This window comes from Vitis riparia, chromosome 14, assembly GCF_004353265.1.
Source record: "Vitis riparia cultivar Riparia Gloire de Montpellier isolate 1030 chromosome 14, EGFV_Vit.rip_1.0, whole genome shotgun sequence".
Classification (NCBI taxonomy): domain Eukaryota; kingdom Viridiplantae; phylum Streptophyta; class Magnoliopsida; order Vitales; family Vitaceae; genus Vitis; species Vitis riparia.
Genome location: NC_048444.1, coordinates 10,208,897 through 10,232,323, shown reverse-complemented (window position 1 = coordinate 10,232,323; position 23,427 = coordinate 10,208,897). Strand labels below are relative to the sequence as shown.

At 32.6% G+C, this 23,427-nt stretch overlaps 3 protein-coding genes across 4 annotated transcripts; 1 reads left to right on the top strand and 2 right to left on the bottom strand.

Moving 5' to 3' along the window:
• Window positions 1–1,196: 1,196 nt before the first annotated feature.
• On the bottom strand, window positions 1,197–3,063 carry LOC117930449 (glycosyltransferase BC10). The gene is made up of 2 exons (XM_034851110.1): window positions 2,473–3,063; window positions 1,197–1,841 (listed from the first exon to the last, which is right to left on the bottom strand). Exons 1-2 carry the CDS (start codon window positions 3,061–3,063, stop codon window positions 1,197–1,199), a joined length of 1,236 nt encoding a protein of 411 aa, XP_034707001.1.
• A 5,226-nt stretch (window positions 3,064–8,289) lies between these two features.
• LOC117929879 lies at window positions 8,290–10,440 on the top strand. Its single transcript, XM_034850309.1, has 4 exons — window positions 8,290–8,440; window positions 9,456–9,516; window positions 9,599–9,797; window positions 9,965–10,440. The coding sequence occupies exons 1-4, from the start codon at window positions 8,327–8,329 to the stop codon at window positions 10,005–10,007; spliced, it is 417 nt and encodes a 138-aa protein (XP_034706200.1). The 5' UTR covers window positions 8,290–8,326; the 3' UTR covers window positions 10,008–10,440.
• A 736-nt stretch (window positions 10,441–11,176) lies between these two features.
• LOC117930803 (plastidic glucose transporter 4) lies at window positions 11,177–19,450 on the bottom strand. 2 transcript variants are annotated; one of them, XM_034851538.1, is made up of 14 exons: window positions 19,147–19,450; window positions 18,654–18,920; window positions 17,357–17,471; window positions 17,028–17,095; window positions 15,608–15,740; window positions 15,413–15,512; window positions 15,205–15,317; window positions 14,638–14,731; window positions 14,337–14,490; window positions 13,871–14,017; window positions 13,703–13,776; window positions 12,887–12,975; window positions 12,656–12,770; window positions 11,177–11,670 (listed from the first exon to the last, which is right to left on the bottom strand). In XM_034851538.1, the coding sequence occupies exons 2-14, from the start codon at window positions 18,895–18,897 to the stop codon at window positions 11,488–11,490; spliced, it is 1,629 nt and encodes a 542-aa protein (XP_034707429.1). In that variant the 5' UTR covers window positions 18,898–18,920; window positions 19,147–19,450; the 3' UTR covers window positions 11,177–11,487. The 2 variants fall into 2 exon arrangements, with proteins under 2 accessions (XP_034707429.1, XP_034707428.1); XM_034851537.1 differs by having other exon boundaries at window positions 18,654–18,905; window positions 19,147–19,449.
• Between the last annotated feature and the right edge of the window lie 3,977 nt (window positions 19,451–23,427).

The window sequence follows — 23,427 nt, the reverse complement described above, 5'->3', positions numbered from 1 at the left end:
AGAAATAAAAGAGGTTTTCTATATAGGAAAAACAAGAGAGGTTTTTTTATACGGTTTTCAAAGGTTTGATGATTTAAAACACTAGAAGTTAAAAATATGTAAAATGGATAATAAAATATTGGTTTTGTTGTGCCAGCGGAAGCTTTAATGAAAACGATATTAGTTTAAGAACATAAAGATAAAAACAATTCATACAAAGGTACATGAGGTTTTAATATGATTCGACTAATCATGCCTACATCCACGAATGAAATAGAATCATTCCATGTCATACCATAGAGAATATTGCAAAAGATACAAACCAGATATAACTATTAGGTTTTTCAAGCATTTCATGTTTCCTTACTTCTTGTATCTACACCCTAAACCACGAGTCTCCTTGCTTTTTTGGGTGTCTCCCATTTTTCCCCACATCTCTATTCACCTCATATAATCTTTATAGGTTCATCTTTATCTCATAACTTTTTCCTCCCATGACCTATAGTATTTATAAAGATATTCTTAATATATAATTTTATTTATTTTATTAGGAAATCTAATATTACAATAATACATTAACTTATGAAATATTCTTTACAAAAAGGAATCTATACTAATTTGGAATTTGGGACACTTTCTAATAGGTTTAAAGTCGTAGGGGGAAGGTGAGATAGATAATTATTTATTAGAGACAAGCAAAAGAAAGAGAAGCATTTTTATCCCAATAAGGGTCATTTTTATGTTTCTAAAGGAAGTGGGACTAGAGGGACATTTTTATCCAATAAGGATCATTTTTATGTTGTTAAAGGAAGCGGATTATTTTTACATTATGGGTGTAATTTCAACACTATTAATCAAATAACCCAATAAATTATCATTCTTATCTTTTGAAAGTATTTTCGGTTTCCTTACTCTGCATATACCAAGAAAATAAAGAATATCAAGCAAGAAACCCCTCTAACATATTTGTGAAGAGAGTTTCTTCCTTTTTTTTCCCATTTCAGCCCGGTATGGAATGGGAAAAGTGGAATTTGGGAGAACTGTGAATACTTCAAATTCAGTAATATCTCATGATGCAAATCGAGTAAGGCTGTTTTCCCGAATGCACACTTCTGAAAAGCATGAACTTGAACCATTTAAAGCAACTCGAATGTAAATAAAAATCCACCATTTGGAATCATTGCACCACGCGTCCATACAAATCTTCCAACAAAATTTTAAGGATCAAAGCCAAGCAACAAGGGAGCAATCCTTAACAAAGGCTCCAATGCAGTTGGTAGAAATTTTCTGGCAAAGAGGAAACATATGTTTGTAGTATTTCCTTTGTAAATACAGTCCGATCCGTATCGAATCTTATTAAGAAACTCATCTGTGATATCACCCCATCCAAACTTGCTGGGATGGGGGCCTCCTCTTGACCAATCAACCCAAGTAATGCTACGGTTTGAATTCATTTTGACGTAGAGCATGTTCACTAGTGTTGGGATGTAGTGTTCATCCATGTAACATGCAGGGTGGCAGTACTCTCCAAAGATGGTGTAATATTTGCGGTCTGATATTATTTGTACTGCAAGCTCACGATGGACTTCGAACCATTGGGACCCTTTTCGCCAGTCGGAGATGTTTATTGCAGGCCACATTTGGGGATTGTAACGACCACGGCCAGACTTCTTTGGATCATCAAATGAGCCTAGGAAGCTCAAGTTTGATGCCATTAGGTAGTTGTAGGTTGTTGTGAAGTTAAACAGTGGAATACAGGATTCAGAAAGTAGCACAAATCTTTGGTTAGAGAAATCAAGGAGGGCATTGGCTAAAAGGCGTCTCTCAGCATCGATCATTGATGCAGTTCCCCAATATACTGGCTGCAAAGAGGGCGAAAAAGAACTGTACATGAATACAATATTTGTCGCTGTAGGAGATTTTGGCCTACTAATATGTTTACTTGTTATGAAATCAGAGAAATATAAATGGCAATAACAAGTAATACAAATTATCAAATTTCTGTTTCACCAAAAATTCACTGTCAACAACAAGAAAGAGGAACTCAGGGACAGTGAATTCCGACACCAGTTGAGAGTAGTTCTTCCCAAAAAATCCAACCTCACAAACGGCAAGTATATTTATTTGTATACTTTTATATATGGCTGAAGCTATCCCTTTTCTGAGTCCTCCAATACCCTTGTATGGCCTTCCCTACATAATAATGAATTTTCCTCTCTTCTTTTCTTTGTAAACCATTTTTTTTTCTTGGATGTACCTTATACTCCATGGTGTAAATCTTTTTTCAAAAATTCAGAAGCATTTATGTATATTACATATATATATAGCCAGTTGATCCCATTCTACAGTGTTAATGTTTCTCTGTGTTTGAGTCTAGCAGTTCTTATTAATTCAGAAATATAAGAATGCTAAAGTGTTCATATAAAGCTCATGACATATAATATGCTCCTATATGTGGAAGTAAGGAGTGTAGTTATTAGTAAAGTATCTGACCTTGCTTGGGATTCTTCTTCCATGGAAGACAGAGGTTTCAGGCACTGATTCGTCGAAAGAAGGATGTGGGTGCACATAAATGGAGTAAAGGCCTCCATGCCCTTCAAAGAACTTCTCCCACAGGGGAACCAAAGGGAGAGGCCCCTTTGTCAAGAACATGAAAGCCACTTTTCGAACAAGCTTGTAAGGCAATTCTTGGACTTTTGGAACCATGGATGCCCTCCAAAACAATTCCTCATCACTCATATTGTGCATGAGAGATTTCTGTTCTTTCAGTGAAACGCCAGTATCGTTAGAGGTGCTATTAATTGAAACTGACAATACTAGTAAGGGCGGCAATTTTGATGGTGGAGGTGGCGGTTGTAAGGGTGGTGGAGAAAGCGGTCGCAACGGTGGTTGTGGTGATATTGAAGGAGAAATGGAATAAAGTGAGGTTCGTAATGCCAAGGAGAAGCTTTTGATATATAAACTAAGTACGATACCAAGGGACAAACCAATAGCAAAGGACAGGAAGTGGAAGACATGATTCAACTGTAAACAGGCATTGAGAAGCCTGGAAATCCTTGACAATGGAAGTTGCTCATTTCCCATTGAGAGATAGAGAGAGAGGTGGTGGGTAGGAGGTGAGAAAGACTCTTACTTTGTTGGGTTTAAATTGCTAAAGTCAGCTGAAGTTAGGGTGGCTTGCATTTGTATCACGTTTCCAAGTGGACTCATTGCCATAGAGGAGGATGGCACTTTAACGGATGTTCCTAGTACAAGGCAATCATTGACCCCACAATGCAGTGGGTAAAATTTGAGAGAAGAATATGGTTCAGTTTTGGAATTGCTTCCGGGGTATCTTCTTTGCATGTTATTGACTTTTTTCTTTTTTTTTTCTTGGAATTGGAATTGGACCATACTTGGAACACGCATTTTTTCCATTTTCACTCTAGCACTGTATTTATTGTGGAAGTGAAACACGGCCTTTGGACGCAGAGTTGACCACCCAATGAACTATTATGAAGTTGAAAGCTGCTTCCATTAAGGGGCTTCGGTTCTTGTTTTTCTAACATTACAATCAAATGGTTTTTGGCGCATCCCGTTTCAAGAAATCCAATGACTTTGTCGCTCGCAATCAGAGCGCGCCCCATTCCGAGAAACCTAATTGGTGAGCAGGAAAGTAAACTGTATTTGATTAGTTCAACATGCCTATACGCGGAAGCCACCAAAGTTTGTGGCCTTAGCCTACCAATTAATCATCATAAAGAAAGTAATGCCCAACTCAATTATAACATTCAAATCATCAAAAATAAAAAAATAAAAACAAAACAAACATACTTCAGCACCACCTCTTAAATTCAGGGGATTGGCCCCTAGGATTTTCTATCCTTTTCCCTACTATGGAGTGTATATATACCCAAGTTGAGCGTAGTCAAACAAGCTAGAGGAAGAGTTGTGATCTGCTAGCTCGAGCTCATATAAGGTTGGGTTCATACTTGGACTAGTTGATTTGAAATCAGCAAGTGTTTGATAAATAAAATCACTTAAGTGAAAATTTTCCAAGTGGCATAGCTGTGAGCTTGTGGCAGCCTCTACTATCTCTCCACCTCTTTAGGGAGGGGCAACTCAATATTGGACTTGTGGTGGAATGCAGTTGTAATTGCCACTCTAAATTAATGCATGGTGTAGCTACAGTTTCGTCCATGATACAACTACAGGAAAATAATAACTCACTCTTAGGTAGTGTTTGTTTTTTTACTTAATTCTAAATAGAACCTTAATACTTAATAGTATTAAATATTAGATTGTTTGTTTTTATAGTATTTTATTTCTATTAAGTATTAAAAAGTAAAAAAAACCATTGTGTCATTTTTTCTATTTAGAAAAAGCCACATATTTTGGCTTTTTCTATTTAGCAAAAAGTTTATAATAAGTCATGAAAAAGTAAAAAAAACAAACAATCTAAATTCTAAAACTAAATGGTTTTCAGCAAAAAGCCAAAAAAACAAACACCACCTTAGTCTTCACCTATGAAAGTGTTAGAAATTATCTAAATCATTCAATAAAAGTAAAATCCGTAAAATAAATAAATAAAATTAAAGAATAAATAAATAAGATTAAAATATAAAATATGAATATGAGTAATCCAACCTAAATGTACACATAGTGTGATCTTATTCTTTTTTATGGGTACTTCTTAGATACCTTAGCTAGACCCACAATTATAAGGATAAAATGTCTCTCAATTTCAACAAAATTTTGGATGAGATGACTTCATTTATACTTACAATTATACAATTTATTTACTTTAGCTTTTAAGGGATTTGTTTAATTTTTTAATTTAAATATTGCTTTAATATTTATTTTATTTTATTTATATTGTATATGGTTTGTCATTTACACATATAACTTTATAATTTACTTATTTTAATGTAATTGTTCACTTAGTCTAATTTAAATATTATTTCTATATTTAATTTTATTTAGTTGTATAGGGTTAATCATGTATGTATAGAAAACTTCAATTTATTTTTAAATATTCATGACTCATAAATAATGTCCGGTGCAAATGGAAGTGTATATATATATATATGGATGAATTTTGAGCTTAATTGTGAGGTACAATGGGATGAAGTCAAAGACAGAATTGATGATGATAATAACGATGATGTCTACATGTATTCTACTAATATGCACTCCGTCATGCAGGAGGCCTATGAAGTTGTAGTTAGATCATCAAAGATTTCTAAATGAGAAAGCATGTCTTTATTAGAAGTGTCAAACAAGAGAGCTTTTAGATAACGGGCATTGTTATGTAAAATAAAATAAAGTGTTAAAGATTTGTTCAAATGTGGTTTTATTAAATAAATAGTAGGACGACTGATGAAAAAATTTTCATCTATGAAAGCATTTCTCCATATCTCATCACTTCAAAAACATGATTATCAATGCATAACAAGTAAATAATAAGTGTATAATTACTATTATTAACTATATTCATAATAATTTTTATATATTTTTTTCATTACATATCAGTAGTGGAGGTATAGGTATACCTACTCCAACTTCTTATGAGATAATAAAAATAAATGCTTGAATATAAAGTAGAAGGAAATAAAATCTTAAGTTAATATCTAAAGAGAAAAGTTGAAAATTTATTGATATACCATGGTTGGTGTGTGATGAATGGATAAGGCTAACCAAGTTTAATATCACTAATTTCATAGTGTATTCTAAAGGTACCATAGTCTTCCTCTAACCGTTGAATGCATTTAACCAAATCAAAGACTATATATGGACAATGGTTCGATATTCACGAATGTTGAGAAGATATTGAAGAAGAGATTCAACTTAATTATATTGGAATCCATCGACATATTGCATCAATTTAATGTTTGAAAGTATCCAAAAAACACAAAATGTTGTTGAAGTGATAAGCATAGTTAGAAAGATAACCGACTTCATATAGTGGAAATTTAATCCAATTTAGGGTAATCTCATTTATTACCAACTATATTGTCCAATATAGTCTTTTGAAAAAATGAAAATTTTGAAGAAATTATTCAGGAGTGATACATAGGAAGAGTACAAACTAAGTCATACAATCACGAGAAAAGAAGTGGAACACAAAATGTTAGACCACTCTTTTTAGGAACAAGTGTCAACCATTGTAGAAATTTATGAGTCATTATACATAGTTCTTCAAATTGTTGAGTCATAAATTGTTTTGCCAATGTCCTTTGTATGCAAGTTAGCTCGTATAATAAAAGAGTACCTCAAACTTTAAAGGGTAAAACTTTAGTTCTAAACACCATCAATGAATGTTAGGATAAAACACTTTACTATCTATTTCATGTAGTAAGTAATTTTATTTATTAAGTTATTTACTATTGTCCATATAGTGTCCCACATCACTCAAGAAGTGAATAGGAAAGAGTCATATATGGAAAGCTTTCACAACATTCTATCAAGTCTTTTCTTAAGGGCGTATGCCTAATAAAGAAGCAAAATCGGAGTCATCTGGTGGGTCGTGTGCTCGCCACTATAGCCCTTAATCAAACAATATCAGGTGGAAAATGGGATTGTGACAAAATGGTATCAAAGTCTGATCTTCGATCAAAAGTGTGGCAACGAGGACATTAGGTCCTAAGGGGGGCAGACTATAATGTTTCACATCACTCAGGGAGTGAATGAAGAAGAGTAATATATGAAGGGTTTTCACAACACACTATCGAGATCTTTTCTTAAGAGCATAAGCCTAATAAAAAAGCAAAATTGGGGTTGGTCAGTGGGCCATGTGTACACTATTACAACCCTAAATCAAACAATATCGGGTGGAGAGTGGGGTTATGACAATCCATCTTGATATTTTTGTGAGTTTTTTAATAAAATTAACTTTCTCCTCATTACACTATCCAAAGTGTCAACACAAAGATGAAGTTTGTAATAATCCCAATCTAATTGAAGTTGTACGTGTCTATTTGTCATATTAGACCCTACCATTGAAGCCTTTGGTCAATTTGGAAACTTTGATGGTGTTATATTGCAAACTCATTCAAATTACAAGTTATTTTGTCATTATATTTCCAAATTTACTAAATGTTACACTATTCTCATGTTGAATACATAGATCATACTATTTAAAGAAGTCATAAAAGGATTTAGTGTTCGAGTTGTAATCACTTCCATGATAGAAATGGTTCCAAATGAGTTTTTGTTGTGAATGGCAAAAGTACAACACTAACATCAAAATACTTTGATTAGCATCCATGTACTAGTGTCAATACTACTCCATAAGTGTTGGCCAAAGTAATGTTACCAACACTATTGGTTCCAATTATGCTAACTCGAAAGGAGAGAGAGATGATGATGAGGATGGCAATGATGGAAGAGATGTTAGACAATATTACTAAAGTCAATGTCCATTAAATCCATTCATCTATAAAGTCAATTTCACACACTGCATGCAAGATGAAGACCACCACTCAAGAAAGGTTTGTCTTAATATAAAAGTTATGAAAAAGTCGTACAAAGGGAGGAGACAACAAAGGATAACAATAATTAAGGATGAATATCTTTTGGCCAATTTTGAGTTCATGACTTCAGGAAGTCGATATAATAACTCATCAAATGAGATTAAAATTAGCCTTGATATGTCATATCTTATTGTAGGCTTCCTTAACATCATTAGATGAGTTTTAAGTTCGCCTCAAAGTTTTCTATTTTATGGAGAGACAACTGGCAAGAGTTAAGAAACCTTAAAAATAACATGTTCATAAATACAAATTGCATATCATGGTACTAATATTGTTTCCATCAAAATAATTTTTCTTCATCCTCAATTATCATGAAATTATATCAATCCCCGTGTTGGTATTAAAAGGAGTCATTAAGACGTACTTTGTATATATTATTGATATTTAATGAAATCAAAATTTTTTTTATATTAATATTGAATTTTTAAAATTCATATTTTTATCAATGCACAACCAAGAAAAATTTAAAAATAAAATCAAATCAAATTGAATTATTTTGATTTGTATAAAAAATGACATTTTTAATTATTTAAATATTTTTAAACATTTTATTATTTTTATTAGATATATATATATATATATATATATATTGTCTCTGAAATGATTTTCAGTTTGAATAGTCTCTTGCTGGACTAAAAAATTAGAGCAAAACCCAATTGCTCTCAGATTTGGTTTAGCAAAAGAAAGAAAGAAAAAATTTAAATGAGATTTAATTAATAATAAAAACACAAAACTCATAAGTTGGGTTAAGTCGGGTGGGTGCTCCAGTGAACTGAATCCAGATCCAACCCGTATATACTCGGGCCTGTTAGAGTTTTGCTTCAGAGAGGCAATCCATGGCGAGCATAGAGGAAGACGAGAGGAGAGAAGCAGCAATAGCATCAACCCCTTCTTTACAATCCGATTTCAAGCCTGTTGGCGTCACCAATCTCCAGCTTTCCAAATTCCAGGTACCTATTTCTACATTTTACTAAAAGTTCCCTGATAAATTTCATAATAGTTTCTCAATTGGGTGAATTCTTTTGTTCCCAAAGATGATCACAAGCTTTCAATGTCGATACGTATTTAATTCTATGAAATGAAAAATTTTGGGGACTGGTGATTATGAGAATGATTTACAAAGGGATGTTAGGGTTTGACGATTTTCTAGTTAGGATTTTAATTCATCTCAATTTTAGGGTTTCATGGCGAATGGGTGGGACGAAATCGGGGAATAATGATGTGGCATGGGAAGGTGGAATAGGAATCATCCATGCATGAGCTTCAACTTGGTTGAGTGATAGAATGCAACAGGGAAATTCGGTGTTGGGAAAGAGTTCTGTCAGCCAAATGGCTACGATATGTATAAGGATTGGAGTGTCGCATAGTGATAGAAGAATAGGTTTTTTATCCCTCTTTATGATAGGGCATTTGGTCAATCAAATTTGTGCTGAAGATATGATGTAGATCAGTATTTTTAAACTGTTTTTATTCATTCTAATGTGTGTGCTTGTTGTGGGTGGGAAGAATCATATTCCCAGTACTAAAATGCTTCCAATGTGGTATGAGTTATAACCTGTCAATTGGGGTTGTCAGTACTCAGGTACATGATCCTACAATCTCCCAATTGTTAGGGCAGTGCATGTGATCAGTCATGCTTATTTTTCGGACAAGGAAAAGCCCCCTAAATCAAAGTTGGTGGAGGTAGGAGGCTAAGACAGCAACCAAAAATGGTGTGGGTGGGGGGAATTAATTGACATGAAAGTGTAGAATGTGGAGAGAATATTAGATGGCGTATCATAAATCTATGAGAATGAAAAAAATGTTTCATAATTGTACATGATTCTCAAGAGAATATGACATTAAATTCTTTATATGTGGTTTGTTGCATAGTGGTTTCTTTCTTCACTAATATCCATATGTTTCTTGTCTTCTCTCCTCTCCTCTCCCAATAAGTTCTGAATACTTGAATTCTTTATATGACAGGAATTGCACAAGAGGCGTTTACAAATCAAAGAAGGATCAAAGTATCAAAAGAAATCAAAAGGTTTCTTTTGTGGTTACCTTTATTCATGGCTTTGTTTCTCAGAAGGTCTATGTAACTCAGGAAAGTTCTGTTGGGATTGCAGATTGGGCTGGAAAATCTTATGGGAAAGAATCAAAGTACCTTAAGGTCAAAGATTGTACAGAGGAAAATGCAAGTATTACAATTGAAGAATCAAGTGTTTCCACATCAAAAAGCAACAATGTCAAGGACAAGCCATCCTTGCAGCAAGGTGATATAGCCACACATCTTGCATCAAAGAAGCGCCAGAAGTTACATTGGGGGTATTGTTCTTTCACCTTTGGATTTTGACAATTTATGCAGCGTCACCCACACAACCAAATAAATCTCTTTGGATGTATACTGAAATTTTAAAGTTGGTTGTGCTGCATTCTATTTTTCCTTTTTATGTTAACCTTATTTCTTTTCTTCTGGGCTATTCTGTTGATAGGCTCGACACGAAGGAAAGGTGGGAAAGGAAAGCTAACATGTAGATTTGCCACCTGGATGGGAATGAGCTTTCCGGGGTGTGTATTCTCAGAAGATAGTGGTGAAAGTTGCTTGGCTTTTGAAGTCTGAAAGCCCTTGGCTGGAAATTCTTTATGGTAGGAAAATTTGCCAGTGGAACAATTTGGCTAGGGAGCGTGTATGGAGGAGGATATTACCCCTCTCATGTAATATTGTACGGAAAATCTAGGTGCCCATGGTACTTTTTTATAGTGCAATATGATGGTCTGGTGAAGAATACTATCACTCTTCTCAGATCTTGTATGAAACCCCAGGTGCCCTTTGTACTATTTCAAGCAGTGATTAGGAGTGGCCAAAATTGTCATCACATTCTTTAAGATTGTCGCTTTAGTGGCAATCAATTTTCTCTGGGATTCTTAATCATTTTGTTATTAATACACAATATTTTTCTATTCCTCACTGTTGTGTGGACTCCTCTTTTTTCCTCTTAAGAAACAGTTTCAACTTAATTTGTTTATCCCCATTAAGCTATTCTTTTGTGATGCTTGTTAAGGACGTATTTGAAACGAAGTCCCTATTCTTTCACCATGAACAGGTTTGGCTCAGTTTCGGTACATAGTATCATTCTTTTTATACTATTTTACTCTTAAGACCTTCCAAGAAAAAATATTTCTTAGGCCACTTTCCCAACTATGATGCAATATACTTTTTTAGGCTATATTTGGTTTTTAGAAAGTTTGAAGGAAGATGCAGGACCCAAAAAAAATAGAAAGAAAAATTAGAAGAAAAAATAAATTTAAAATTAATAAATAATTTTTATATATTATTTTAAAGATTTTTTATATAAAAATCAAATAATTTAAAACTACACAAATTTTGTTGATAAGTTTAATTATATTTGATTTTCTCACATTTTCTATGAAAAAAATCAAAGGGGAAGGCACCACTACGGCCAAGTGTACGAAGTACCTGAATGGCACAGAAAGCAAAGGTGTACTACGTACACTCCAGGCTGAAGTTGACACTAGCAATTCCTCCTCTGGCCCCTTTCGGATATTGACCTTGTCTTGCAGTTCACTGTTGCTATGCCGGTGACCTGGTGTCCTTACCAGGTGTAACCACCATGTAAGGTCCTTAGGCAGATGGGAATTAGCTTGAAACTTAAGATTATGATCAACACATTGCAGCAGATTTGTGAGAGATAAAAACTGCAAACCAAGTTATTGAGATATCCAAGTGACAAAACATGAAAATCCATATATGATACAGCAACCTGATTCAACTGAGCCATGGTCCTAGGGTTCCTACAGCCACCATAAGTCTGGATAGATCTAAGGTAAACTGTCCAAACATATACCCGCAAAATGAGGGAAGCAACGAACGAGTTGGCCCCCAAGTTTGAGTCTCATAAGAACAAAGGAACACTATCCGTAAGGAGATCTTTTATAGCACAAAATCTGTGGCTTGCAGTAATTATTAAAACCAGCACTCTAAAGCACGTCCTGATTAAGTTGCAGGGTTAAGAGCTCTCTCTATTTCCTCCAAGGACCGCCCCTTTGTTTCCACAACATTACCAGCTATGTACAAGACAGCAAGAAGACAGACGCCTGAAAATCCCAGGTAAACTGTGCTGATCCCGAACTTGTTTACAACGCTCAAGAAGTAAAGCCCAATCACAAAGTTTGAGATCTGATACAATGGGAAAATCATGAAGTTCCGTTAGATGAAAGTCTACTGCATTAGCACCATGAAGAAACTTCCATTTGACAGTGTTTTTAGAAAGTACTTTTAGCCTGAAAAGTGTTTTTGAAGAAAAATTGGACGTGTGGTAAAAGATTAGAAAATAATTTAAAAGGGGTTGAAAAACATTCATAGTGTTTATTGGATAAACACTTTCTAAAATCACTGCCAAACAAACTCTTAATACATATTTCTTCCAAAAACACTTCTAGAGGAAACTCTTTCAAGAGAAACATTATCAAATACACTCTAAAAATGACTTCAAATAAAACTACCAAATACACTCTTTCAAGAATTGAATGTCTATAATATTAAAAGTGTATTTGACAGTGATTATGGAAAGTGTTTCTAGTATTTTTAATGCTTGAAAAATAAATATTTTCAAATGTTAAAAATGTTAAAAATACTTCTCAGAATCACTGTCAAACGTACTCTAAATCAACTTGATGTTTGGTAAGCATGATAGGCATAAATGAGATCTTGAATTTCCAGGAAACATGAATAGAAAAATGTTATCCAGGGTATGCACTCTCTCTCTCTCTCTCTCTCTCTCTCTCTCTTCCTCTTCCTCTTCCTCTCCCTCTCCCTCTCCCTCTCCCTCTCCCTCACACACTCACATATCTATATTATGGCCCAGTTAATATTATCTAGGGGATGCTCTCTCTCACACACATATATATCTATATATGGGCCTCTTAAAAGTAAATTGACATCAGTTTCCAATAATGATTATCTGACTACTTATCTATATGCATGCTTCTGTCTGCAATAGACCAATATCAGTTATCAGAAAGGGTTATCAGACCAATCTCTGTTTTATTGTCCAGAATACAACAGAGAGAAAGCAAAAACTACAGGCAATACTGAATCTTTCAAAGTGCATTTTTGATAAGAAAAAAATCAGTAGTAACAGGATCATTTCTTCTTCACTTACCCAATGCATGCCTAATGATAAAGCAACTGCTTTTGCCCTGATTCTAGAGGCAAATATTTCTGGAAGAAGAAGAGCAGGGACAGGACCAGCACCAAGAGAGAAGGACAACACATAGCTGCATAAATGGAAAGATAGCAAGTTCAAGTATCCTGGGTTAGATTGGGAAAAAGAAGAAATGGATTGGTAGAGAGAAAAGACACATCAATATGATAAGGAAAAGTATCAACTTACAGAACAGTGCCAAGTACAGCAAGGGTGCCAGAGTATGGTGCCAGGGCACTCCAAGTGAAAGAGAAGGAAAGCAGCATCATTGAAGCAGCCTTGCAGTGCAAAAAAGAAATGTGTGAAAATTAGACAAGGTAAAATTTATAAAATGCAGAAGAGAAATGAAGGCATATCTTTTCTTGTGTTTGTCTTTTTCTTTGTCTTCTTTTTCATTTTTTTATTTTTTTTTTTATCAAAAACAAAGATATATTAGATCTGGGTAAAAAGTACAAGAGAAGGATGAGGGAGTCGTTCCCACAAAATACAAGAATCTGATCAGCTCCTCCACTATACGAGTAAACCTATTCTTGTGTTTTTTAGTTTATCAAAAGTTGTTTGATAAATGCATGCAAAAAGTCTCATACAATTTTTTAGAGGGATATAACATCTAAGCCCTAGTTATGCAGGCCTAGTTTCTAAGTCAGATAAATCTGACTTTTGCCAAGATAAATACTTGAAAAATTATCAAAATATATTCATAATACTCTATAGGAGATATGTTGAACGCCCAGAAAACATGCCCTTGTCCAAATAATTAAACCAAATCTAATCAACCACCTGAATCCATTAACTGATAATTAGTTTATTAAACAAATTAAGGTTAAAGGTACTACTCCATGATAGAAAACTCATTTCTAATGCAGTCGAGCACCAGAAGGAACTGCAGAAGGCAATTTCTTAAAGATTCAGACTACCTGCTTGATACGATAAGGAATATACTAAGAATGTACCAATTTAAGAACTTTATAGGAATAAATAGTTTTATATAGGAAATAACAGTACCATTCCAGCAAAGCTTGTTATAAGAAGACTTTTCCTTCCTTGCCTGTCCATCAAAGAGGATGCTATGGCTGTGCCTGTAAGAAGATCAAAAGCCAGCTATGTAAAACATTCTCTACAAAGTATGAAATCAAAATTTTCCAAGAAATCAGAGAGAATAAAAAGGATTACCAAAGACATTTGATGCCCCAACAAGAGCACTGGCTGCAACATCAGAAGCAATTCCAGCACTGCGGAACACAGATGTTGAATAGTACACCACAGCATTTATGCCGGCCAACTGTTGGAACAAGAAAAGTGCTGCGCCAACACTCACAACTGCAGCAAGATGCATGTGTCATAAAAATCTGCTTTCAACATAATTGCACCAGCAAGCATGACTGCAAGTATAGCAGCAACTTGCAAAGGAATTATAGTCGCTCATTAATCTTTTCTTATGAGCACAGAATCCCTTCAAGTATGCACTAGAACCACATAGAAATAAGTTCCAAATGCAGATATCAAATATATGATGATAATATAGATACCGCATAGATGACATCTCATAAATATAAGCAGCATAAAACGATTTGGTGACTGGTGAGTATCACTTGGACAGCATGTAACAACAAGAAACTTACACATTTTTCAGTTATACCTTTCCAGTAGCGACCACTAAATAGATCAAACCACCCAGCTTCCTGTTCAGAAGAACCTTGAAGCCCTTCTCTTAGATCATTCATAACCTCAGCGACTCTTTCCTTTCCATTGAGTGTTTTTATTGATTTTTCAGCTTCAGAAATCTTTCCTTGCTGCAAAGAAATGTGTTTAGCTCGGAATCTATATTGATGAACTAATAACCTAGATAAAATGGATTGAATATACTGCAGAAATGAAAAATAAAAATCCCATGTAGAACATTCAAACCATATGTGACTGAATAACCTAGCAAAAGAAACCTGAAAAAGCCACCGAGGACTCTCTGGAGAAAATGCCATTCCCAAAGCCAATAGAATAGAGGGGACAACAGCAACACCAAACATTGTCCTCCACCTGATTAAAAAAATTAGAAAACATCATGAGCTACATGAAAGAGAGGATAAGCAGTGAACACTGCACTTGGAAGTTATCTGAAATAAGCAGAATGGAGAAGTAAAAGAATTGATTTTCCAAGAAGAACATAAAAAGTCATTAAACACACTATTAGCACTTGGATCATGTTATGCAATATCCATAGTTTTTCATAATCTTAAACAATTACATTCTGGCAATAACAAAGAGCCTCCTTTGCCCCAAAGGTAAGCTGAAGGGTGCACCAGGGGACACTAATCTAAAACCCCCCATATCCCTACCCCAACCCCTTAGCACTTGAATCAGACCTCAAGGGCTATCTAGCAGCATTTTAATTAGCAACATTTCTGAAATGGTGCTTTTGAGTGTATTTAGTTGACTTATCTCTCGCTAAGCTACCAAAAGCTTTCTTCCTGCATATAGATATAGCAAATGAAATATGACAAGAAGAATACCATAGAGGGTTTCCGGCTAGAGGTAATCCAGCCACCAATGCTGCAAGAATCCCAATACAAATAAAAAGTTGATTGACAGACCCAAGCGCACCACGAATTTCAGTTGGTGAGATCTGACCATTTAAAATGTGTTTCAGTTTCAAAGGGATTCATAAAAACGAACAAAAAATAGCATAATAATAATAATGACAAATTGAAACATTACTACCTCAGATATGTAAAGTGGTACAAGTGCAGATGAGATGCCAATTCCAATGCCAGCAAGTAACCTACCAATTATCATAGTCTGCACACTCTGTGCTGTCGCACTGAAAAGTGAACATACTTGGGTTTATTATAAATATTTTCTTTTATTTGATACAAACAAAGATTATGATCTTATGGTCTACAACAAACGACAGACCAAAGAAATGCTCCAACAGCAAGAGGGATTGCATCTAGTTGAAAAGTCCTTGTTCTGCCAAACTTATCAGCCAATGCACCACCAGTAAATGAACCAACAGTGGCACCAGCCAGGAGTGTGCTAACAACCCATCCTGCTCAAAATGCTCCATTGTCAAATCTTGTAAAGCTAGATATTCATTGGTGATAAATAAAATAAAATAAATGAAAACATAGAATATATTGAACATTGTGAAATTTCACCTCAGGAAGAACATGTATAATTTAAAGGTGTGCAAACATAAAAGGCCAACTGATTAGTTGACTGCAATCTGCAGAAAACCCAGCATATTGCATGAAGAAATAGAATTCTAGGGGCCACTGACCAATGTTTTAAAAGGCTAAAGGTGGTTTTGAGGCGTTTTACCCAAATAAGGCAAGGCGTAAGCCTCAACTTAAACAAATAAATAATAAAAAATATAAAAATCAGAAAATACTTATAAAGTCACAAGAAAATTGAATAATAAAAAAAAGCATCAACTTTATAATGATAAAATAATTAGTTGTCATTACTAATAGTTTCTAATTTAGTTCATTGTTTTCTCTTCTAAAATTTAACTCTCTCATGGTTTTATCAAATCATTTTTAACACTATTGTCACTATCACTAGTAGGATCCTCCAAGGAATATAATCATATCTAATTGCTATATTATCCTCCCTATCAGTGTTAACAGTGACTTGTTCTTCTTCTTCGTCCACCAATTGCAGTGGTATTTTTTCTTATCTATCTATAATAAGATAATGATTATATATGACATTAGTCACCAAGACAATCAACAATTTCCCTATTCTTTCCTCCCAATGTCTCTTTTTCCCTTCCATTTAAAAGGTTCACTGGAAGTCAACTAAGCCCTCATTTTGTAAAAGGTCTAACCAAGTCGGGACCCAATACAAAACTCATGAAATCTATATCAAAAGCCCACAAAAGCATAGTTGATGATAGAACCCATTAAAACTCATTGAGTATTGAGGCTTGAGCTTCCCATAAAATATATAACAAAATCCCATAAAGGTTGAAAACCCTTTGGATATTTGAGGCTAAGGCCTCAATAGCCTTAAGGCTATAGCCTCAAAGCTATAAGCCTCAATAGGGTGAGGCTTAAGCTTCAATTACCTTAACTGAGGCTATAGCATAAAGGCTAATTCGCAGTGCTTTTCCCTGAGGTGAACCTCAAGATATAAGCCTCAATAGCCTTTTAAAACACTATTACTAAGAAGATACTCCACATACAAATGTTTTGTGATGTATAGTTCTGGTAGTTTGGCACTCTATACTTGTCATGTCAAAACACAAAAAAAAAAAAAAAAAAAAAAAAAAAAAAAAAAGATAAAGGTCCAAGATTCTCTTTGCATGGTCAATCAAGAAGATTACTTCACTTGCCTTGTAAAACAGCATTTTCAGCAATTCCAAGATCCTTGGAAAGGTATTCAAGAGCACCATTCACCACCCTGTGGCAAATAAAAAATAGCATACACTGTTACAGTACATCTTGCCCATAGATAAGTTCTACATGAGACCCTGTTGCATACAAAAAGACTTAACTGTATTCGGAACTAGCCCAGAAATGCAGAACTAATTTTAACATAATAACTACAGTTTGTATCGCTTTAGTGTACAAATGGTGAAAGGAAATTCAAATTCTTTAATTGAAGATTTCAGAATTTAACAGATAGAAAAAGCATGCTATTTCTAAGATAAATCAGTCATACCCTAGATGATAACCAAACAGAATTGCTCCCAGACAAGCAACACCAACAAATGGCAAAACTGTTCCAGAAGATTTGCCCTGGGGAGCAGTGACATCAACATCCTCAATGTCTCCACCTGCAACTCAATTCCAAATGCTATTTGTAAGAAAATAGTAAATGGAGAATCCCAAGCATCATGGTCCATGATTAAACAATGAAGATTCTTAATAGTGTCGATAACTTTCAATAGTTAAGACACGATGATACTTTACAAAGATCCCATGCCACAAATATGCTATGTCAATGCATCCTGATGAAAAGAATGTCTTTTTACAGTTAAGCAGAACATATAACCGCATATCAGAATACTGCATTTGTTAGACACAGCATGATTGTAAGTCTGTCTCCACGAATCAAGCCAATACAGAATTCTGAGGCACCTGGAGATATCAACATTTATAATGTTTCAAGATATAGATGAATGAACGATTTTCTATGTCAATTGGAGCAAAAAGGAAGTGCACGTATTCGTTGTGGTCACATACAGGAGAGGAGATCAACTAGAAAAACCCCAATACAACATAGGGGTTGATGCAAAAACATTGACTGCCCAGCATTTACTATGGCAAACATTTCTTTGTTCTCATTCCAAAATGCAGATAAACACAACCAGAAAAATATATTGAGAACTGCAGAGTAATTAATGGTGCCAAGGGATTGAAAAGATGGACTCTCTGATGAAACCATTAGAAACCTTTAAAAAATATATCTAAATAAACAATTGGACTTCAATCTAAAAATAACTCAAGCCACACACAATTCACCAGTTTTACTCAATTTATCAGTTTGCCAACTCAATTTTCTTTTCTACTACCCTGATGGGCAGACCCAAAAACATTGCACCCTTTCGGTTGTTCTGTAGAAACAGCTTTCTGGAATAGATTTTCCAAAACAAAAACACCAATCCTCAGTAGTATTTTTCAAGTGTGCTTGATGTGTTTTCTCATATCCGAGGACAGCGAATAAAAGAACTCTATTTTGTAACCATATTTCCAAATAACAGTCCTCCATGAACAAATAGCCAACAAATTTTTCAACTGTTTTCTACATTTTGCACTCTGATAACAGAACCAAACAGGACAATTAATTTTCCAAACTTCCTAAATAAATTGACACAAAATTCAGTACTTTCTGCACATTTTATGCTTCCACATAGGACCATCTTCGGAAGTAACAAATTTCAGTAAATAGAACAAGGCACAGACACAACCCACAATTTTTAATCAACTAAACATTAAAAAGATAGTGGAAAACGAACCAGAAGCTCTAGCTTTGACTGATCTGGGCCTAAACACAGCTTCGATTCGGGTTCTAGGACGGCCAAACTCGGCTCCCATAACCACTGAACCAATGCGCAAACCGGAGGAAGTGGTGTTATTTGTAACCCTCAGATTCTTGACACATGAACTTTGCTTCTTAAATTCACCGAAACGAGGAAAGACCCTGCGGTTTTGTAATTCCAAACCTATGCTTCCTTTGGCTGCATATGTCGAAGTTTGCATTTTCTCTCCTGATTAAGATCCCACTCCAGTCACGAAAAAGTCAAAAAAGGCAAAACCAAAAGGCCACAATAGAAAAATCAAAGCAACCCACTAATACCCATCAAAGAAAAATCAAAATTAGCATCAATACGAAACAACCCAGTCAAGAATTGACCTCAAACCACAATGCAATCAACAAGATCATCCGATCCAAAATCAACCCATTTTCCAGAAAAAAGAAAAAAAGAAAAAGGAAGCATGGATTTTTACCCAACAAAAAGCACTAGTTTGCAGCAGTCAAATCTGATCAATGGATTCTGCTTTTTCTCTGCGCTTGGAATTTATGGCTTTGGGGTCTGGAGAGAAGCTTGGGAAGTGCCGAAGAAGAAGACTGTTTGCTTACTAGTCACCAACAAAGCTGATGGAAATCTCAATTCTCTGTTTCTATTATTATTTCATTTTAACCTCGTTTTCATTTATCTTGTTGCGAATTATGTGGATTGTAATTAAGGGAAAAATCTATTTGAGGAAGATTAGTAGGATTTTGGATTAGATTGCGCTTGCGTTGAAATCGCCGGACGTACACGTGGGCGGGCTTCTTGTTTTCACTTGGCCTTTCACGACAACAGCTTTTGCCTTTTGGGGCCGGCTCTTCTCTTGGGGGACCGATACGGCTATACCAATAATTTTTTGATACAGTCCCCTTTTTCTAAGTCAATAAAATTTTTATATAAATATGAAACGTGTAGAAAGTCTATTTTTTTTTTAAATATTAAGGATTTCATATTTGATTTTATTATAAAAATCAATTATAATTAAAAATTAGTTTGCTTAGGAATGTTTTTGAATTTTTGAGAATAATTTTTAAAAATATTTTTAAAAGTTTTTTTGGAATAAAAGTTTATTTAGAAACTTGAAATATTCTTAAGTATTTATTTTTTTACTTTCATATATTTTTTAAAAATAAATTTTATTTGTAATGATTTATATTTAATTATTTTTTATAATAATTTTTTAATATTGAGTTTAAAAATATTTAAATATAATTAAAATATATTTTCAAAAAACATTGATTTAAAAAATAAATAAATAAATCAAAATACTCTTTAAAGTATGTTTGACAGTAATTTTAAGAAGTATTTTTAGTTTTTTCTATCTTCTAAATATGAAAGATACTAGAAACATTTTCTAAAATCACTGTAAAATATATTCATAATTTCTATATAAAATAATAACATCAATTTAAAATAACGTATAAAACTAATCTATTTATTTTTCTCCCTATTTTATTTACCTTACATTTTTTCTCAAGTTTTTTTGAAAACCAAAAATAGCCTTGAAAATACTCATGATTTAGTTTATAACACTTTTATGAATAATATTTTTATAAATATTTTATAGAAATTTAATTATTTTGATATAAAGAAAAAATAAATTAATATTTTTTATAATTTTAGTTTTGATAATATGCTATATAAAAAATTAAGAAAATGTTAGTGTTGGTTTAAGAATCATTTCAAGTTACCATCCAAAAATTTAAAAGTGATTATTAAAATTTTATCAAATGCTTTGATTTTTATATGGAAATGATTCTTAGTTAAAAAGTACTATTAATCCCTCTAAGATCCTTTCCAAACATTTTTTCAAAGAAAATATTTTCGATATTTATGAAGTGCTTTATATTCTCCTAAAATCACTCCTAGATGTGGATAAATGTTTAAAGGGAGGGATTTTAGAAGAATTAATATTTTGTGGTAAAAGATAACGCTATTGTAAATTGATTTTATTGTGTAGAGAAATTTTAAATATTTTTAAGCAACAATCATTGGTACCATAAAAAGCTTTGAATATACCTTTTATAAAAGATTGGGTGCTTTTATTTCTTTATTAATATATTTATAATTTTGATATTTTGATATTACAAATGATTAATTTTTCTTAGATTTATAAAGAAAAATAGGATTTAGGTCATGATTGATAAGAGTTTTTTTTTTACGTTTGTTTAAATAATTTTGTAAAAAAAAAATTATGACTAAAAAAAGGCTTAATATAAAGGTTAAAAAGAATGTTATTTCTTTTACTTATACATAAATTTATCTGATATTTAATAAATAAATAAAATTAATACTAATATTATTTTTAAAAATATATAATTTTGATTTTGATTTTAATTTTTAATTAATTATATAAAACAAACCTTAATATGGGTGCCATGAGGAGTTTGAAAACCCTTTACTTGTGGGTCATGAGTCAATATACATTTTAAAGGTATATGGGTGCCATAGGACAAGGAGTTTCTCTACTACTTGTGAGTCATGAAAGAATGTTATTTGGAGGTATGGGTAGTTAATTCCTATCCTAATTTAAATGATATCATCAAAAACTTTATCTTAAAAATCTCAATGATTTTCATTTGAATTGAATTAATCCATCTTTAATGTTTAGATTTTTAGATAATTTGATGAAAATAAGGATAGAGAAGAGAAGTGGATTGAGTAAATGGGGAGATAATGTGAAAGACTTCTTGAAGACTAAATTAGGTAAGGGGAAGGGAAATAAATTCATTGTCTATTAATTTTTTTTTAGTATTTAAAGAGAAAATATGTATAATTGATGATATAATTTTATGTAAGAATTAGATGTCATTTGTTTTTTTAGTTTTTTACTGAAAATAATTTGTTTTTAGATTTTAAATGGTTTGTTTTTCTATTTTTTTTTATAACTTTTTATAAATTTTTTCTTGAATATAAAAAATCAAAATATTTAACTTTTTTTAAATAGAAAAAATAACATGTTGATTTTTCTTTACTTTTTAATGTTTAATAGAAAGAAAATATTAAAAAAATAAACAACATAATACTTAGCATTAAAATTTTATTTAGAATTAAGTAAAAAATAAATAAACACCACCTTAATTTTATTAATTTTCTCAGAAGTTTTGATTAAATATACCTGACTTCTATTGGTTTGAAATTTCATCTAATTTCTGTATCTTTTCCATTATTTAACTAAAACTTTAAGGATGATGAATAAAATTAACTCTTTTATGTAATATCGAGTGCTTTATTATGATAGTTGAAATATTCTCTTATAAGAATTAGTGTTTAATAAATTTATGAAAATTAATTTTAAAATCTCAAAAATCATTTAAAGTGGTTGGATACTTAGATCATTCTTTTAACAACAATTTTTTTTTTATAATATATTTATATTACTAAAAACAATTCTCTAGCAGTTTTAAAATTGGAGAAATAATTTGAAGTAATTCCTAAATAATCAATCGGTGATTCTTTCAATACATTAATAAAATGATTATTTGATTAAAAGGGTAATTCAAAACCTAATTTTGGAAATATAAACTTTCATCTTCCTTTCGTCATATTTTGACAAAAATGTCATCCATTTTTTTTTTTAAATAATCATTTATTCTAAAATCTACACCTAAATACTTAAAATAGTTAATGACATTTATGTAAAACAAATGGGTTACTCTTCACGTAAAAATACAAAGAAAATTAAATTCACAAATATAAAGATTATTTCATCCATGTTAACAAATAAATTCTTAATAAAAACACCATCCAAACACTCATGTAGGCTGAAATAGGAAGATTATTTCATGTCCGTGAGAAAACCCCAATCAAAAAATTAATGTATCTAAATTCAGAAATAAATAAGAAAGGATTAATCATTTATGGAGGTAGTGGAATACCTTCTGCAAACTATGGCAACTGAAAGTGCCATGTTGGGTCAAACAATGCATTCAGAAACAGCCGTATACCTTGTAGCCTGTAGGTCCTTTTCCAGGTTGTTTTCTCAGAAGAGCATTAAACTATTCCTCTGGTGTTGTCCTTATCATGTGAGTATCACCATCTATTCTCTTCTTAATATATGATTTTTCTTTTTTTCCTTTTTTCCTTATACAGTGGTATCTATGGAATTTTGAATCTAGGCAATTCAAAATATATGCTATCTATGGAATTTTGAATCTAGGCTGTTAAAAATATTTGCTATATATAGAATCTTGAATCTAAGCCATTAAAAATATATGATAAAGTTTCTATTATTGAATCAAGTAAATACATGAGATTAAATAAAAATAAATGAAATTAAGATATAAAAAAATGAAATCAATATATAAATAAATGAGACTAAGGTACAATGAGATGTGAACAAGGTATACAACAAGAAGGTCTTGTATATAGTGTAAGCAAATGAGACTTGAGTACAAAGGAATAAGATAGAAGTTACAATTATGACACAACATGATAACACGATTAGAAAACAACATGAATTTTAGTAGGTTTGGGTTAAGTGTAATTGTGTTTGTATTATAATCGTGTCAACTTGTGCAATCTGTTTAATAAACGTATCGTATTCGATTCGACTGGTCAACCTATTTATGACTCATTTAACCTAACATGATTTGTTTATGACCCAATCCTTTGACGGGTCATTTAATCCATATAAATTTATTAATTTTATGTATTTAAAAATGATAAAATTTTAAAATATTTATTTAATTATAAATATCAAAGTAAAAAAATTAAA

Bases quoted from the DNA above. Each gene is read 5' to 3' on its own strand.
- LOC117930803 (XM_034851538.1), bottom strand. From the start codon at position 18,897: ATGCAAACTTCGACATATGCAGCCAAAGGAAGCATAGGTTTGGAATTA. The intron at 15,513-15,607 runs GTCTGTCGTTTG...TTCACTTTTCAG, and splicing joins GCTGTTGGAGCATTTCTTTG to TGCGACAGCACAGAGTGTGC. The intron at 13,777-13,870 runs GTAATCCTTTTT...ATCTTCTTACAG, and splicing joins TGGGGCATCAAATGTCTTTG to GCACAGCCATAGCATCCTCT.
- LOC117929879 (XM_034850309.1), top strand. From the start codon at position 8,327: ATGGCGAGCATAGAGGAAGACGAGAGGAGAGAAGCAGCAATAGCATCA. The intron at 8,441-9,455 runs GTACCTATTTCT...TTTATATGACAG, and splicing joins TCCAGCTTTCCAAATTCCAG to GAATTGCACAAGAGGCGTTT. The intron at 9,798-9,964 runs GTATTGTTCTTT...TTCTGTTGATAG, and splicing joins CGCCAGAAGTTACATTGGGG to GCTCGACACGAAGGAAAGGT.
- LOC117930449 (XM_034851110.1), bottom strand. From the start codon at position 3,063: ATGGGAAATGAGCAACTTCCATTGTCAAGGATTTCCAGGCTTCTCAAT. The intron at 1,842-2,472 runs GTCAGATACTTT...CCCTCTTTGCAG, and splicing joins GAAGAAGAATCCCAAGCAAG to CCAGTATATTGGGGAACTGC.